Consider the following 14,429-nt stretch of genomic DNA (forward strand, 5'->3'; position numbering starts at 1 on the left):
GTGAAAACATCAAAGAAAGAGAAAGGTTGGCAGAAATTAATCTAATCAGTGGCAGAAATTAATCTAATCAGTCATCGTCGTCACCAAGGGAATGATGTATCATCCGACACCTCATAAGCAAACGGAACGTCGTTGAGCACTAACTCCTCTTCATCCGGTAAGGGGATTGTTCCCTTGTAAGTACCTGTAAATCGAAAGTACGGATCTTGCTTATGGATCGCCGAACCTACAAGCGTAAATTTGGGTATGCGAGATTGACGTAGTGGTATTGTCCTTCCCAACACTCCGCTGGTCTTCAAAACCCTACATGCGTCAGTCTCCATCGTGAGGGCCAATCGGTTCAAGATGCTTTCATTCAGACCCAGCGCTGGATTGTCGATGGATTCAAGGCGTTGTATGTACGATGAACAGGCCGTGTATAATGCTTGAGTAGCGTTGGTCAGTTGTGCGTTGTCTTTCGTTCTTTCGAGATCATCATAAGCTCGGTTCCAAGCTTGATCTGGAGAAGGTAAAGTTGAAGTCGAAGTTGAAGGTGAAGTTGATGGACCAGCATGAATTCCAGATGCATGGGTGTATGCGGCAGTGCTAAACCCTGGAGTAGCCGGTGTCGATGCTAATTTTGGCCTTATATTCGAGTAGTAGGCCTCATAATCCTCTAGCCGATGCATCGAGTTTGGTCGGATAGACGCGAGTCTTTCCGGGGGATCATCGACCAGCTCAACTTTGACCGGACTGATCCATCGCGATTGTAACTCTGTTCCAACTCGCACTTGGTCATCTGCATTCTCATTCTCATCCTGTATCTGAATTTGATTCGAGGTAAAACACTTGAACCTGAGCGTGGCCGTCCACGCTTCTCTACCCGCTACATAACGTCGATTATCGATCTTACCAAACACACCGATCTCGTACGTCGAAGCTGGTATCTCTCCTCGGGTGAGAAGAGTCTCAGCGATCTCACTGTATGTGGCCCGGAGCTTCTTCTCTATTCGGTCGACGGAAAACAATCGGTTGTCACGCGAATTGCCACCAGCCCATTCAGTCTCCCATGTCTCGACAATTTCCGGTGTGGCCGTGGTGAGGTTACGGATAATGCATTCGCGCAAGCTCTGTCTTTCCTCCGGAGTCATCTTGATACGCTGCGTTGTATTTCTGTCTCTAATGCGTGTGAAATAAATGAATAGCACTGTAAAGACTGTCAGCAGGTGCTCTAGACGAATAATGAGTAACTCACTTATGATCGACGGTTCACCCATTTTCTACTTGTAGCGAGAATACCATCAGCACTCCTTTGGACGGGTCAGAAGGCATGATGTCAAATTGCATGGGATTCAATGAATGGATGGGCATGGTGATTTTCTGCATGGAGAGACATGTCATGATTTTGTATGATTGATCGAATGATGACCAAAATAATGATAAAAAGAAAGAAATGTATGGGTGAATTGATTTGACTTGGTGTCATATGAGATGATCACTTTTCGAAATGGTATATATATTATCCTTCCTTCTGAATCCATCGTTCTATGGTAAAAACGTGAGAAGGGAAGGACGATTGTTGAAATGCCTGATTATGGGGAAAAAGCCTGAATTCTATTCTCCTCCAAATGTATATCCTTCCATCCACCCGTGTGATGGATGTTCCCCCCAAGTAATGCCCATCCTCCTTGACTATCTGGCTTTCTTCTGCCAGTTCCTCCCTACGTTTCCTCCTTGACGTACTACTGGACTTCCGTGACGACGGTCGTCCCGCGTTTGTTTTGGACGATCACCTACTGCAGCAAGGGTCAGCCATCAATGGCCTAGATAGACAAGAATTATCTTCATGCTCACTTTGGATTTGGATGATCCTCTGACATCGGCAGTACCGTTGGCCTTCTTGGCGGCTTTGGCAGCGGCCCCTTTCTTGTAAGTAGCTCGGTAGAAGCTGAAGAGTGGGTCAAGGTGATCAGCAATAATAAATCAGCTTTCGCTGTATACGGGATGGAACAGAACAAAGAGCATTCTACTCACGCGATGAAAAGGAAGAGGTAAGAAGTCAAAAGACCGCATCCGAAGAGAGCAGCACCTTCACTTCCGGCACAATCGCCAACAGCTGGGATGGAGGTGTACTTGGTAGCAAAATGATTGTAAGCTATTCGAGGCGAAATCATCAGTCAGCAAAGGACGGCCCTTTGTGGGCACAACCAAATACAGCGAAGAATGAAGAGATGGTGTGTATGTGTGAAGAAGGCGGTGTGGATAATCCGGGAATCACTTGTTCTCATACCCTATCAATCGAGATCGCATTGGAGTGCTGATACCTTGAGTGGTAGGGTATGAGAGGGAAGTGTGTGGGTGTGCGTGTGGGAGACACTTCCGGATTATGAAGGATTGTTGTAAACAGATAGAAAACGAATAAGAGGAAATTGAGCGAACTAGAAGGTGAAATTGGGGATGGGAAGTTGGGATATTGGTTGTGCCCGAAACGGTATGAGAAGAGAAACGTGCTGGCAAAGTAGACGATGAAAAGGTCGATGATGAATTGGGTGATCTGCATCGAGGTGAGGTATTTCTTCCACTACGCGTAACAAGCAAAATGATCAGCTCTTGAACCCCGTAAATCATTCAGTGGAGTCGGGCAGAGGCTACGTACCCAGATCTTGGCACCACCAGCGGTGGCGTAGTAGTAGTAGTACATGATAACGTGGACGAGAAGGTTGAGAGTGATCACGACCCATTGCTGTCATATCTCGTCAGCCCGAGGAAAATCGCGATTTCCGGGAAACCTTACAAAACTCACAACAGAGGTTTCTCCTTCAAGCTGAGTGAAACACAAGATAGCAGTAGCGGCATGGTGGAAGACGTGGAGGAAGGCTATACCACGTTAAGAATAAGCGCTTCCTCTTCCATACTGCGAAAGAAGGCGATATGCTGTCAGGGCAGTATACTCACCCAAAGGCTTCTTTTTGAGGACAAGGAAGACGGTGTCGATAAGTTCAACGTATTTGATGTAGTAGTTGATCATGTAGTAGGTAACGAGTCTCTATTCAGTCCAAATGAATTGGTCAACGATAGTCAGCGGAATGCATGACGTGATGGAACATCGGCTGTTTCACATGAGATAGGTAGATAACGATTTTTTGGGGATGATAAGCGAAACTCACAGGGGTGAAAGCGGTGGGGTTACAGATTGACCAGAAGAATCCGTGTTTGAGGAACATGGGAACGCTGTGAGTAGGCAAGTAGCAGGTCAGCAAGATTCTCGAAGCTCTGAAGGGAGATCACTCACATCTCTTCGAGCATCAAGGCGAGGAGAAGACCTGAACCGAGAGTCAAGTAAACATTGTGGAATCTGAAAGGTCCAGTAAGCTTGAAAGGTTGTCGTTTCCTATGTAAGGCATATCTCGTCAGCGCCAAGGAGACTCAGAGACATCACAAAATTAAGAGGAGAGAAAGAAGACTCACTTCATAAGCTCTCTTCCACCGAAGATGACGAGAAGGTAGGTACCGATAGCAGCTACGACCTCTTTTTGGGTGGAGAGTGGGGATGATCCTGGAACCCAGGTCTTGTACTGGATGGGTACTTTAGGTACGCCGAGTGCTTCCCATACTGAGGTGATGATGGTGTAGAGAGGACCGGGTCCAGGTGTCCAGGCTGTTAATGGTGACATTATAATTCGTTGTTGGGTTTATAGGATTGAAGAAGGAAGAAGAATCGCGTCTGTTGATGTCAACAAAGGGAACGCGTCTCGTTATTGAAAAAGACTAAAAGAGCGTCTGAGGGTTCTTTGGGGAGTTACTATAATTATAGCTTTTCAAATGAGGAGGAAGCTGCTGTCGAAGTTATGATTATAGATGAAGTGATGAGATGAAGAAGAGATGAGTTGACAAGGAATGATGAGCTGATGAGATTGGATGATACTCGTTTGTTTTTTTCTGTCTATGTGCTGCATAATAATAATTTGATGGTATGAAATGAAAAAACAGGGTCATCCGTGTCACTGGTGGACCGTGCAATGATACAAATCAAAAAACTGCTGACAAACGTGGTCCATTAGGATTATTCGCTAAGCTTCCAATCACCTTGATTGTAATCTTTCGTTGGGGATTAGCAAACAATTGTAATGTCCGGTCAACCTGACAGTATGGTTAACCGGAATTCGATCTTGTTGTTGTTTGATCCTTAATTTCCTTCTAGAACCCTGATTCCACCTCTCACCTTGCCCTCCGTTTGATGCTGCCATAGTACCATTCCGTACTTCCCGGTCCCTGAGGTTTTGAGTCTACAACAAGCATGGTCAACGTAGTCTCATCCTTCTTCTTCTTCTTCTTTCATGGCAACAGCAAAGCAGCAATGACTGTTCCTCTGCCGTCTTGTGGTCTTTTCATCATGTCGGATGTCCCACTGTTGTACTAAACGGTCTTCGACCTGAATTGATGAATGTTGGAGTGATAAAGGAGGTGCGATTGGCTTGGCATCAAAGATCAGCGCAGTATATCGTGTCATCTTAAATGACGACGCTTAAGCTGATGATTGATAATTGATGGTTGATGCGCTTGTGCTCACGCTCCTGATGACGAAGTGATACGTTAACCACTGATCATCAAATACATCTCACTTCATCTGACCTTTGAGGGAGAAAAAAAAGCAGTTAATCAGGCTTCCAGTGGTATACAGGGTTTCGCTCCTAAATTACAGATTCTTCATCGATTTGTCTGACCAAAGCCTACCAAGCTATGACATTCGTCATCGCCATTCGCGGTCCTTTGGTGATTTGCATTAGAAGACTCGATATTAGACTTCTGACGACGAAGGCACTCGAAGGTCGTCACTCCATGTGGTGGTGCTATTGAGGCCACTGACGAGGATTATTACAGTTCTCTTTGGCCATGATTTCCGTGGATACATTCGTAGTCTTCGTCCAAGGCCTAACTTTGCATTAGAAGACACTTCGATCGAGATTGTCAAGATATTGGAAAGCAGATACCTCATGATTGTGCGCAGAAGGTAGCTCAGCCGCATTCCCTGTCTGCCTTTGCCCAATTCATCCTCAGTTACCGTGTCTTCAAGAAAAACACTATAAAAGCTTGAATTATACCTTCGCACTCATTTGGTCCATTAAATAACCCTCACTCCTCCTCACACATCTCGCAGCATCAGCTCAACTGGATACAACAATGTCATCCGACATTGCTCAAGGTGCTCTTCGAATGGCTCTAGAAGGTCTACTCGACCAAGTCACAAGCGATGCCATAAACACCCCCTTTGATCGATTCGGCAATACCATCGCATCCAGGGAGCCTGCACCCCGAGCTCGATGGAAAGAGATCCTAGAACGATATACCGATCCAAGAGATAATGCTAGGTGCGAGCAGATGACCTCCAACTGCGCATATTCCTCCGCTATCAACGTGGCCGTATCCATCACCGAGCCGAAGCCCACGAATACCAGACCGGGAGTATACGACAGACAAGGAGTCGTAAGATACTATTGTACAGCAACCAGCGGAGTTGGTGTTCCTTCGTCTGAAGCCTTGAATGAACAAGTGGGGTATGTTGTACCTGACGACTTTGTCCGAGCGCTGGCGCATCCCACCCAAGGAGAGAATGGCGTGACTTCTCAAGGGACTATCAGCTTGGTAGAGGGTGAATGGAACTAAGTGATCTTCATCAGCACGGAATACCACATTGCGGGGTACAGTGGCTGGTTAGCAATATCGGAAGTTCGCAGTGGATGTCACAAATGCATGGTATTGTGAGATGGCGGCCAACGCGTGTTCATCCTTCTGTACAGCACTTCGGAATTGGACAGCTGCCAGAATGAGCACGATCGACCTGGGTCCAGATTAGCAATCTCTCATTCTCAAATCCACCTCTCGTCTTCTCGCCTTCTCTGGTCTGGACTCAGGTGTACTGTATTACCGACCATTCATTGCGAATCACCGAGATGTATGTACTCCTCACGAAAGCTCCTTTCTCCACTTTCCATAGCGGAGTACTTGAGCAGACGGTCTAAACTGACCTACAAGAGAGGCCGAAGGGCACTTCTCTTATCCTTTGAACGGGTCCACGCCTCAGGCGATCGATATTTGCAATCGGAGACGATTCGTTTCTTCGCGTGCTCGGAGCGAAGGCATTGGGGCTGACGCAATTTGCTTGCTCTCCGACAAGAACTCAATTGTTCTTAGGTTGTAAGCTATAAAAGTGAATGGGACATATGCATATCTTTTCAGCGGACCGAGTGATGTATCTTTTTTCTTCGCTTATCTATTGACTCTCGCTTCTCTAGACAAACCCTCTCTGGTATTTTTCATGCAGGTTCACTCCGGCTTGTCCAATTTAGGGCTCTTACCCGGACTGACCGCATTCCCCAACCTTCCTGAGGCTGCAAGTTGCGCAAAGTTCGGTGTCCTCGGTGCCGGTGGTTCGTTTTCACCCCGCTCTTCAGTTCCACTCCCTGATTGTTTCCCATCGGAGCCTGATCCCAGAGTTGTGTATGTTCCCCCTCTGCCCGAAGCCGAAAGCAGTGACCCCTCCAACTCGATCGCATCGGTAATCATGAAATGCCACCAAGCAATCGTAAGCGGGATCGTGCACGCATGCCAGAGGGAATGCGCATCAATGATTCGGCCGACAGGCGCAAAGTCGAACAGCTCGAATGACATGGCTAGGGTTGTAAGCAGAACGAGGATTAGGGGTGTATTGTGTTCCGAGGGTTTCGGTTCGGTCGTCTTTGGATCGTTAGGTGGGTAGGGTTTAGGGTAGGTGTATATTTTACCGAGGAAGGTCATTTTGGGGAAGGGCAGTTGGAAAGAGAGGGACCATGAGATCCATAAGATATTATGGACGGCAGCGAGGATCAAGTTGAATTTGGTATGGTACCCGTAAGGGAATTGACCGGTGGGGAAGGAGAGGAGGTAGGTGAAATGACCGAGGACGATGAAGCCGATAGTAGCCGATACGGGGAAGAGGTACTTAGATGAGGAAATGGGAGTGCGTAAGTGGAAGACCCGGATGAGGGAGTAGAGGAGGGTGAAGGAGATGGTAAGTGTAGCGGAGAAATAATCTAATCGTTCGGTGTTGGGTGTATCTTCATAGAGTTGAGGATGATTGTCAGCGATGTCTCCACGCATGTGTTCCGTGGAATTGAGAACGAATGTAAATTTGGACGTGTGAGGTCTTGAGGTTATGATGCACTCACCTCGAGCATGGAAGACACTACTCCATATCCAGGTGTTCATCTGCACAAACGCCAAAGCGATCAACCAATTCCTCATTCCATTCTCCTTTCTTACCCTTCTTCGGAGCTGTTCTAGCCCTTTCCAATTGACATAGAAGTTTCCTACAGACATCAAGATTGAGAACGGTTCTTGGAATGGGCCTAGTCGGTAGAACGCCCATTTGCCGTAGACTAGGAGTATACGGGGTAAGCAAATACAACTAGGGGAGCTTAAGTGTTCACAGACATGCAAATTGATTCGTAGGGGAAATAGATAAACAGTCTGCAGTTTGCAACTGCGTCTCTTACGAAGATTTTCAAGGAATTCAAGGAGGATGATGGCGATTGCCAGAATTCAAGCTCCATACTCACATTGATGATTCCTATTCCCCGGTCTGATATTATCAGTGAACGTGTGTCCACACTCATATGCGCAATTCTCTTTACATGTCCAGCCGAACATGCGCAAGTAAGCCGGGATGGGAGGTTGGTGAGGCTCGCAATATGTCAATTGACATCCTTTGAGACAATGCTGGAATGTCGGGTTCCTATCTCCTGACGAGGCTAGGATCGGTATAGCCAGTAAGACCAGGGTGAATAGTATCGGTAAAAGGTGATTTTGGCGGATCATGGTGAAAGGGACAGTGACTAGGCAAGAAGGGGTGATTTGGAACAGAATCCTTTCTCCTTGCTAATCGTATTCCTGCTCGAGCTCGGAGAGCTTCGCTGCTACACCGAAAAAGGGTAGGTATTGAGCGAAGACAGAGGACCAGAATGGTACAAGGCAGGAGGAAGATTGCACGACGCGACTTTGGCGATTACAAACTCCTAATCAGGCATTTCGTAATGAAGCTTGTGATGAATTACGATTCTGATCTGATTCCGCTAATATCCATTACAGTTTATCGTGTTGCGCCTCCACCTGAAACCCTTCCACAACGTCCACCTCGCTGCCCTCCTCCATAAGTTGCCCCTGACAAGTATCATTCTACGCAGGTGACATACTGATCAGACCTCTCCATCCTAAGGCGCACACGCCCTTCCTTCTCCCCTTCCATCTACATCCGCTGCTGGCAATCGGAGCTCGTCTTGCCGCGAGATCCTCCACGATCGAACTCCATATATGGTCGGTTATCGCTAGCGATCATGCCGAATTCACCGAGCTATAAAACCAAAGGCAAGATAAAACGGTCATCCGAATCATCACAAGACGTGGGTGAGGATCTCATGTCCGGGTCAGAGGATGATCTGACGGCCCGTCCTGCCACCAAAGGATCATTTCCGAATGGAGACGAGGGACATGTTGAAGATTTCGAAGAACAAGATGGATTGCTTGCCGGGGACAATGCCTCATTCAAGCCTATGATGTTGGACGAAGGGCGCCGGCGGAAAGGCTGGATCAGAATCCTAGGTGTCCCAGTGAGCTGTTGTTTCTCTCATGCATGATCATAATCTCATCAGCTTTTGCTGTCCTATCATGGTCATCTCTACAACAGTCTGCAGACTTATCTGTTACTCCTCTATCGTCTCGTCGAGCTTATGCCCTTTTTTCTGAATAGCTCCCAAAACCACTCTTATACCTTTTAGCAATTCCACTGATCCTCTTGATCTTATCTTCTCTCCCAGATCTTTCCTTCGTCATACCTTTTACCCCAAAACACCTGTCGACCTTATCGAATGGAACTCACGATTTCTACCCTACCGTGCTCTTAATCTCCCTGGACGGCTTCCGACCAGAATACCTATCATCTCACAAAGATCTCTTGCCGAATCTCTTGTCAATATCGACACGGTCGAATGGTATCAGGGCAGAATCGATGCAGCCGGTTTTCCCAAGTTTGACATTTCCAAATCATTGGTCACTTATGACTGGTCTTCACCCCGAATCTCATGGTATCGTAGCAAATAATTTCTACGACCCACTATTCACTTCACATACAAATGCCAAAGAAGGTACACACGAGAAAGAAGCGTCAGAACCAGGAGCACAATTCGTGTATATAAAGGAAGATAAGAGCTGGGATGCAAATTGGTGGTGGGGTGAGCCGATATGGGGTGTCGTTGAGCGAATGAAAAGGAGGAGCGCTGTTATTATGTGGTGAGATGAAAAGTTCAGGAGTCTGATCTAGTCTGCACGGTTGTTTGCTAATCAAGCGTCGTCTCACAGGCCAGGTCCGCCAATCACTAAAGCAGGGATATCGCCTTCATTTTTCGTGCCGTACAGGGTAAGTCACATCCAAATGTTCGTTGGATGCTGTTCTCTAGCTGATCTGTCTGTGTATTGGCTGTGAAAGAAACTCGCTCCGTCTGAAAAGGTGAAGACCATCTTTTCATACCTCGATCATCCAATATCGGAAAGACCAGAATTCATCGCATCGTATTTTCCTGAGATCGATCAAGCGGGACATAAAGGCGGGCCCAACTCGAAAGGGGTTAATGATACTTTAAAGCTGTGCGATGATATGCTCGGCGAGCTGTTCGAGGCTATACAAGAGAGGAATTTGGGAAATGTCATTGATGTCATCATTGTATCTGATCATGGTAAGTGTAAACCAACTATCCCGTAGCCATACCCATTTGTTTTGGTCCGTTCAAAGCTGATACATGAATTCTTGTATAGGTATGGCGGAAACGAGTAATGACCGTATGATTTACCTCGATGATATATTAGGTGAAGATGGTGTCAACGCTATTGAGCATGAAGATGGTCAGTCATATCAGTTCCGTACGGATGCATTCACTTTTGCTAAGACATTGGCTTCGTAGGATGGCCTTCTGTTGGACTGCGCTTTAAAGCAGGAACAGACACCGAGTACTACTTGAACATCCTGCTTGAAGCGGCCGAACAGTCCAATGGCACCTTTGCGGTGTGAGTCCACAAATCTAGGTTGTTGTTGTTTTTTTCGCAATACGGCGAAGTAAGCTTATGACTCTGCTTCTCTCAGCTACACTCATGATACGATGCCGGACAGATGGCATTTCAGTCACGGACATCGAATAGCGCCGATATATGTCGTCCCGACTATAGGGTGGGCTATCACGAATCATGTGGGTCTTGGTCTTCTTGGCGGTAGAAAAGATCCGCTGATAGAATAATTCATTCAGCACGAACATGAGGTACTATTCCAAGGCGATTATCAGCCAAAGGGCAACCACGGATATGGTGGGTTGTCGCACATAACTGTCTAACTTGATTTCGCTTCCGCTCCCGGCTGATAAGGTGTTTTGTATTTGTTGGGCGCTTAGACAACCTCTTTCCGGAGATGCAAGCTATTTTCTTCTCTCAGGGACCTTTCGTCAACTTACTCAAGGAAAAAGCCATTCAGGCTGTGTACGAATCGCATGATCCGCCAATATTGAAAAGTAAGCTCATCCCTCCTTTGCTCCCTGTATTGTTCGCTGATCTTCGGCTCGAACATCGGGATGGCAGATTTCAAGAACCTTGAGATCTTCTCGCTTGTTACTAGATTACTAGGGCTATCTGCAATTGAGCCTGCACATAACGGCACAATAGGATTCTGGGACAATTACCTCGGCTCCGCCTAGCGTTACAGGTCATGCAGTTATCTTTGCTTTTTAATACGCTTCGGCAGAACACTTCTATCAAGCAGACCCTGCTGTTCCTGGTTTGCACCTTTCAAATGTTTCACCCGTCATCAACAAGTGCCTTGGCCCCTTCTTTTGCACCATTTGCACAGTTTTCAGCGGAGGCAATTTTATGCCTATGAGATTGGATTGGGTGGTGGCTGTTGGTCGTGTGATTAGATCAAGTAATGTGATTGGCTTATGCTGGTGCGAACGTGCCTCGGCAAAAGGCGTCACTAGTAACACAGGGTAAAATTACAAAATAACGTAATGAGAATCAGGAAATAAGGAAATGAATCGTAATCAATCGTAATCAGACTAGACCAGGCTAAATGTTATCACTCCACTGATTCATTCATTCCTTCATCCATACATTCATTCACCTATCACATTTTCCCGCTCATATATTTATTTTTCAACTCCTTCCCGACTTGAATCGCATTTCTCCTTCAACGGCCATGTATAGATAATAGTGATAACACGGATTGCCTCTTTGTAACCTTACGATCATTCGAAACGACCCGCTTTCAATGGCTATATCAGATAATCAATCTTCTTCTCCTTCGGCTTCTTCTGCTCGACTTTCGAATACCACTCAGCATGCCGCCACATCAAGCTCAAGGCCGCTACACAAAGCTCCATCGCATATAACACTTCCCTTCAAGGGGTCGTTCGCCAATCTAACTAGACTGATAGGCTTGACTTCTACGAGCTCGTCGCCGAAGGACGGAGAGGAAGAGGAGGATGAAGAGGAGATAACGGATGGAGATGATTTGGGGGACGGTGAGATAGATGAGGAGAGTCTGATGTGGGATGCTCAGGTGAGTGGTATTCGCTATAATGTACTTCGATAAAGGAAACTGTGTGTTGTCATGGAGAACTCAGCTGACATTCGTTCATGTCTGCTCAGACCGCACTTATCGCCCATCATCCCGATCTAGCCATCAAGCTCTACTCGCAGGCCGCTTTACCGCCTTTCTGCTCGCCTGCAGCTTGTCTCGCCCTCGGAAATCTGCTGATCAGAGGATCGACTCTCACTGAGTCTGAATCCGAACGTCTCAGTCCGCCAATCTTAGATCCCAAGGGCAAACAGCGGGCTTTCTCATCATCATCATCGTCGTCTTCATGTATTGATATCGAGGCGGAATCTTCAGGTTATTCGAATTTTCATACGATCTCCTCCAAGATACTCAGCAAGATCTTAGCATATGGGTCCGGCTCAGCATCCGCCTCTTCATCATCCCCCACCACTCGACCACCGATACCTGTTCGGAAACCTACGGTAGACCTGGTGGCTTCGGGATGGCAAATACCCAAAGAAGGGAAACGGGCTGTAAGAGATCCCCATTCGATGGGTGTAGCTGGTGCATGGTTTGTGCTGGGTCTCAGCTGGATAGTCCAATCAGAAATAGAAACGGAAAAGCGAAGAAGGGAGAAGAGTCAACATGCCTTGGCCCTTCGAGTGGACATAGTGACGCCAACGATTCGCACACATCCGAATCATCAGTCGATGGACGAAGAGGAGATCCTGTCATTCGACCCCAAGACCAAAGTGAAGCGCGCAGCACCTCAAGCCAAGGCAGTCGAACACAAAGAAGCGACACTCACATCCAATGAAGACCATGTTGAAGAATCGACCATGCCTTTGTCTGATTCGGTAGAGACCATATGTCCACCCAAATCCAATCCTAGTTCTAGCTCCGGAAGAACGTTAGAGTCACCAATGGTCAGGACTCCTGGAGATGCGTTGGTCGAAGATCCCTTTGGCGAGGACATTGAGGATACTGCTAGAGACGTGGAAGTCCTGCAGACTATGGTATGTGCCAAATTGTGTCCTCGCAGGTGTCAAGTCTTGCTCAATTGATGTGGTTTCTATAGTACGACCTGCTTCAACCATTGCTTAAACTCTATCGGCACGGTCATATACAGTCGCAAGATCCTGTTGCGCTTCCACCCATCTCATTGCAAACTCTTCCCACCATCTTACGTCCTCGAACCGAGACTGAAAAACGGCGAAACGTGTGGCGTTTAGGCTACGTTGTCGCTTCGAAAATGGCATCATTAGACCTGTTGCAGCAGGATGAAGTGAAAACGCGTGACCATCCGAAAGAGATCGAAAGGCTCAGAGGAGGTGTAGACATCATCATGAATTACATCGTGAGCCTGATCCAACATTTAAGCCTGGAGATCGATGTGTAACAATGTTAACAATCTGCTTAGCTTGCTATGACTTCGCAAGATATCGAATCTGAGAATTACTTCAGAAAAGTCATCGCTAATCAACCTACCGGTCTGGAGGCAGCGGATGATCTGATTCGCCAAGCAGCCAAACGACTGGATATCCTAACTTCCACGCCTCGAGATGAAGATCGCATCAGCAGTTTCCCTTTCCCCGCTGTTCCCACTACGAAGAATTTGTCGCCGCCTGAACAGTCATCAGTCGCCTCGTTGTCACCTCCTAAGATGCAGTCTCGTCGTCGGAAGTCCGCGGGAAACCATAGCCGACAAGCATCCACCTCCTCAGTAGCCTCGATCTCAGCTTCGCGGATAATGCCAACAACGCTGAAATCGCGCCCTTCTGGCGCTTCCTTGTGCTCCGTCTACGATGGTACATCAGAACCCTTGACAGTCCAACTGAGCGACAATGATTGTGCCATCTCGACGCTAAAGCGAATCCACAAGCAATCAAAGGCGGATTTAGCTGAGATCAATGCTCAAGAACAATCTCGACTGCAGTTTGACCAGCCAATTTACCCTTCTCTAAACGGCTGGAAATTGTCTCCGCCAACGAGCGCATCGCCGTCCCCTCCATTAGGCTTAGGCTTATCTCAAGCATCTCAGCGGACAATCATACCTTCACGAGAATCCGATATCCAGCCCACCGCCGAGACGCGCACCCACAAGGATGCCGGAGTATCGCCTACGAACACCCTTCGAGCAGTATCGTCTTCCCCGCAATTCCGCACATTACAGTTATCCGCCACTGAAAAGCCCTCTTTCGCATCAACGACGGATTTGACCGCAAGGAGGATCCTACCTTTCGAGCCGACCTCCGATCAGGCGATCAATCCGATCGACCCTGAACTTGCCAAAGCTGAGCTATCTAGTGCTTTGACGAAACATGTGACGTGCGGAGTATGCGGGATGGAAGGAGTGAATTTCCCAGAATGCAGGAAATGCGGATTGACTTTCTGCTCGAGGGAATGTAGAGTCGGAGAAGATAAAGCTGGGAATGGGAAGAAGTGAGTGCCGAGTCCCTTGAATCGAGAACAAGAAGGACGAGATCAAGTGTAGAGAGTCATCATGGTCGTTGTAAACCAGTACTGACAAAGTCTGAATTGCTATTTCGTCAGGCACATTTGCGGATTATGGCAATCTAAGAAGATGTTATCGACGTCGACGGCAATGTCGCCTCCCAATCTGGACATTGAACAATCGCATCTCGGTCAGACTGTTTTACCTGTTAGAGCTACACGAGTGCATTAGGCGGGCTTGACGATGGGATACGATTTTGGTAAGGATTTTTCATACACGGTTTGTTGTAGCTAGTACATTGTATTGCACATGTATAGTCGGTCCATGTCTGATTCATTGTATTAACGATGGACATGATAATCAAACGCAGCCGCATCTTTCAGATAC

The 14,429-nt window shown here is 47.2% G+C and overlaps 6 protein-coding genes across 6 annotated transcripts; 3 read left to right on the forward strand and 3 right to left on the reverse strand.

Annotated features, from left to right (window-relative positions):
- Nucleotides 1-80: 80 nt before the first annotated feature.
- On the reverse strand, nucleotides 81-1,130 carry I303_103246 (uncharacterized protein; the record flags this gene model as incomplete). The annotated part of the gene is made up of 1 exon (XM_018406592.1): nucleotides 81-1,130. One exon carries the CDS (start codon nucleotides 1,128-1,130, stop codon nucleotides 81-83), a length of 1,050 nt encoding a protein of 349 aa, XP_018265086.1.
- Nucleotides 1,131-1,721: 591 nt separating this feature from the next.
- I303_103247 (uncharacterized protein) lies at nucleotides 1,722-3,653 on the reverse strand (the record flags this gene model as incomplete). The annotated part of the gene is made up of 10 exons (XM_018406593.1): nucleotides 1,722-1,772; nucleotides 1,834-1,927; nucleotides 2,014-2,134; nucleotides 2,419-2,560; nucleotides 2,636-2,722; nucleotides 2,783-2,856; nucleotides 2,935-3,025; nucleotides 3,147-3,210; nucleotides 3,272-3,370; nucleotides 3,448-3,653. The coding sequence occupies 10 exons, from the start codon at nucleotides 3,651-3,653 to the stop codon at nucleotides 1,722-1,724; spliced, it is 1,029 nt and encodes a 342-aa protein (XP_018265087.1).
- A 1,507-nt stretch (nucleotides 3,654-5,160) lies between these two features.
- I303_103248 (uncharacterized protein) lies at nucleotides 5,161-5,643 on the forward strand (the record flags this gene model as incomplete). Its single annotated transcript, XM_018406594.1, has 1 exon — nucleotides 5,161-5,643. The coding sequence occupies one exon, from the start codon at nucleotides 5,161-5,163 to the stop codon at nucleotides 5,641-5,643; it is 483 nt and encodes a 160-aa protein (XP_018265088.1).
- A 660-nt stretch (nucleotides 5,644-6,303) lies between these two features.
- I303_103249 (uncharacterized protein) lies at nucleotides 6,304-7,833 on the reverse strand (the record flags this gene model as incomplete). The annotated part of the gene is made up of 3 exons (XM_018406595.1): nucleotides 6,304-7,073; nucleotides 7,185-7,394; nucleotides 7,575-7,833. The coding sequence occupies 3 exons, from the start codon at nucleotides 7,831-7,833 to the stop codon at nucleotides 6,304-6,306; spliced, it is 1,239 nt and encodes a 412-aa protein (XP_018265089.1).
- Nucleotides 7,834-8,348: 515 nt separating this feature from the next.
- On the forward strand, nucleotides 8,349-10,748 carry I303_103250 (uncharacterized protein; the record flags this gene model as incomplete). Its single annotated transcript, XM_018406596.1, has 10 exons — nucleotides 8,349-8,621; nucleotides 8,762-9,300; nucleotides 9,370-9,427; nucleotides 9,497-9,743; nucleotides 9,823-9,909; nucleotides 9,969-10,071; nucleotides 10,148-10,250; nucleotides 10,308-10,365; nucleotides 10,449-10,565; nucleotides 10,633-10,748. 10 exons carry the CDS (start codon nucleotides 8,349-8,351, stop codon nucleotides 10,746-10,748), a joined length of 1,701 nt encoding a protein of 566 aa, XP_018265090.1.
- A 569-nt stretch (nucleotides 10,749-11,317) lies between these two features.
- On the forward strand, nucleotides 11,318-14,273 carry I303_103251 (uncharacterized protein; the record flags this gene model as incomplete). The annotated part of the gene is made up of 5 exons (XM_065968725.1): nucleotides 11,318-11,608; nucleotides 11,698-12,603; nucleotides 12,666-12,944; nucleotides 13,008-14,029; nucleotides 14,141-14,273. The coding sequence occupies 5 exons, from the start codon at nucleotides 11,318-11,320 to the stop codon at nucleotides 14,271-14,273; spliced, it is 2,631 nt and encodes an 876-aa protein (XP_065824797.1).
- Nucleotides 14,274-14,429: the final 156 nt, after the last annotated feature.

Source organism: Kwoniella dejecticola, chromosome 3, assembly GCF_000512565.2.
Source record: "Kwoniella dejecticola CBS 10117 chromosome 3, complete sequence".
In the NCBI taxonomy this organism is placed as follows: domain Eukaryota; kingdom Fungi; phylum Basidiomycota; class Tremellomycetes; order Tremellales; family Cryptococcaceae; genus Kwoniella; species Kwoniella dejecticola.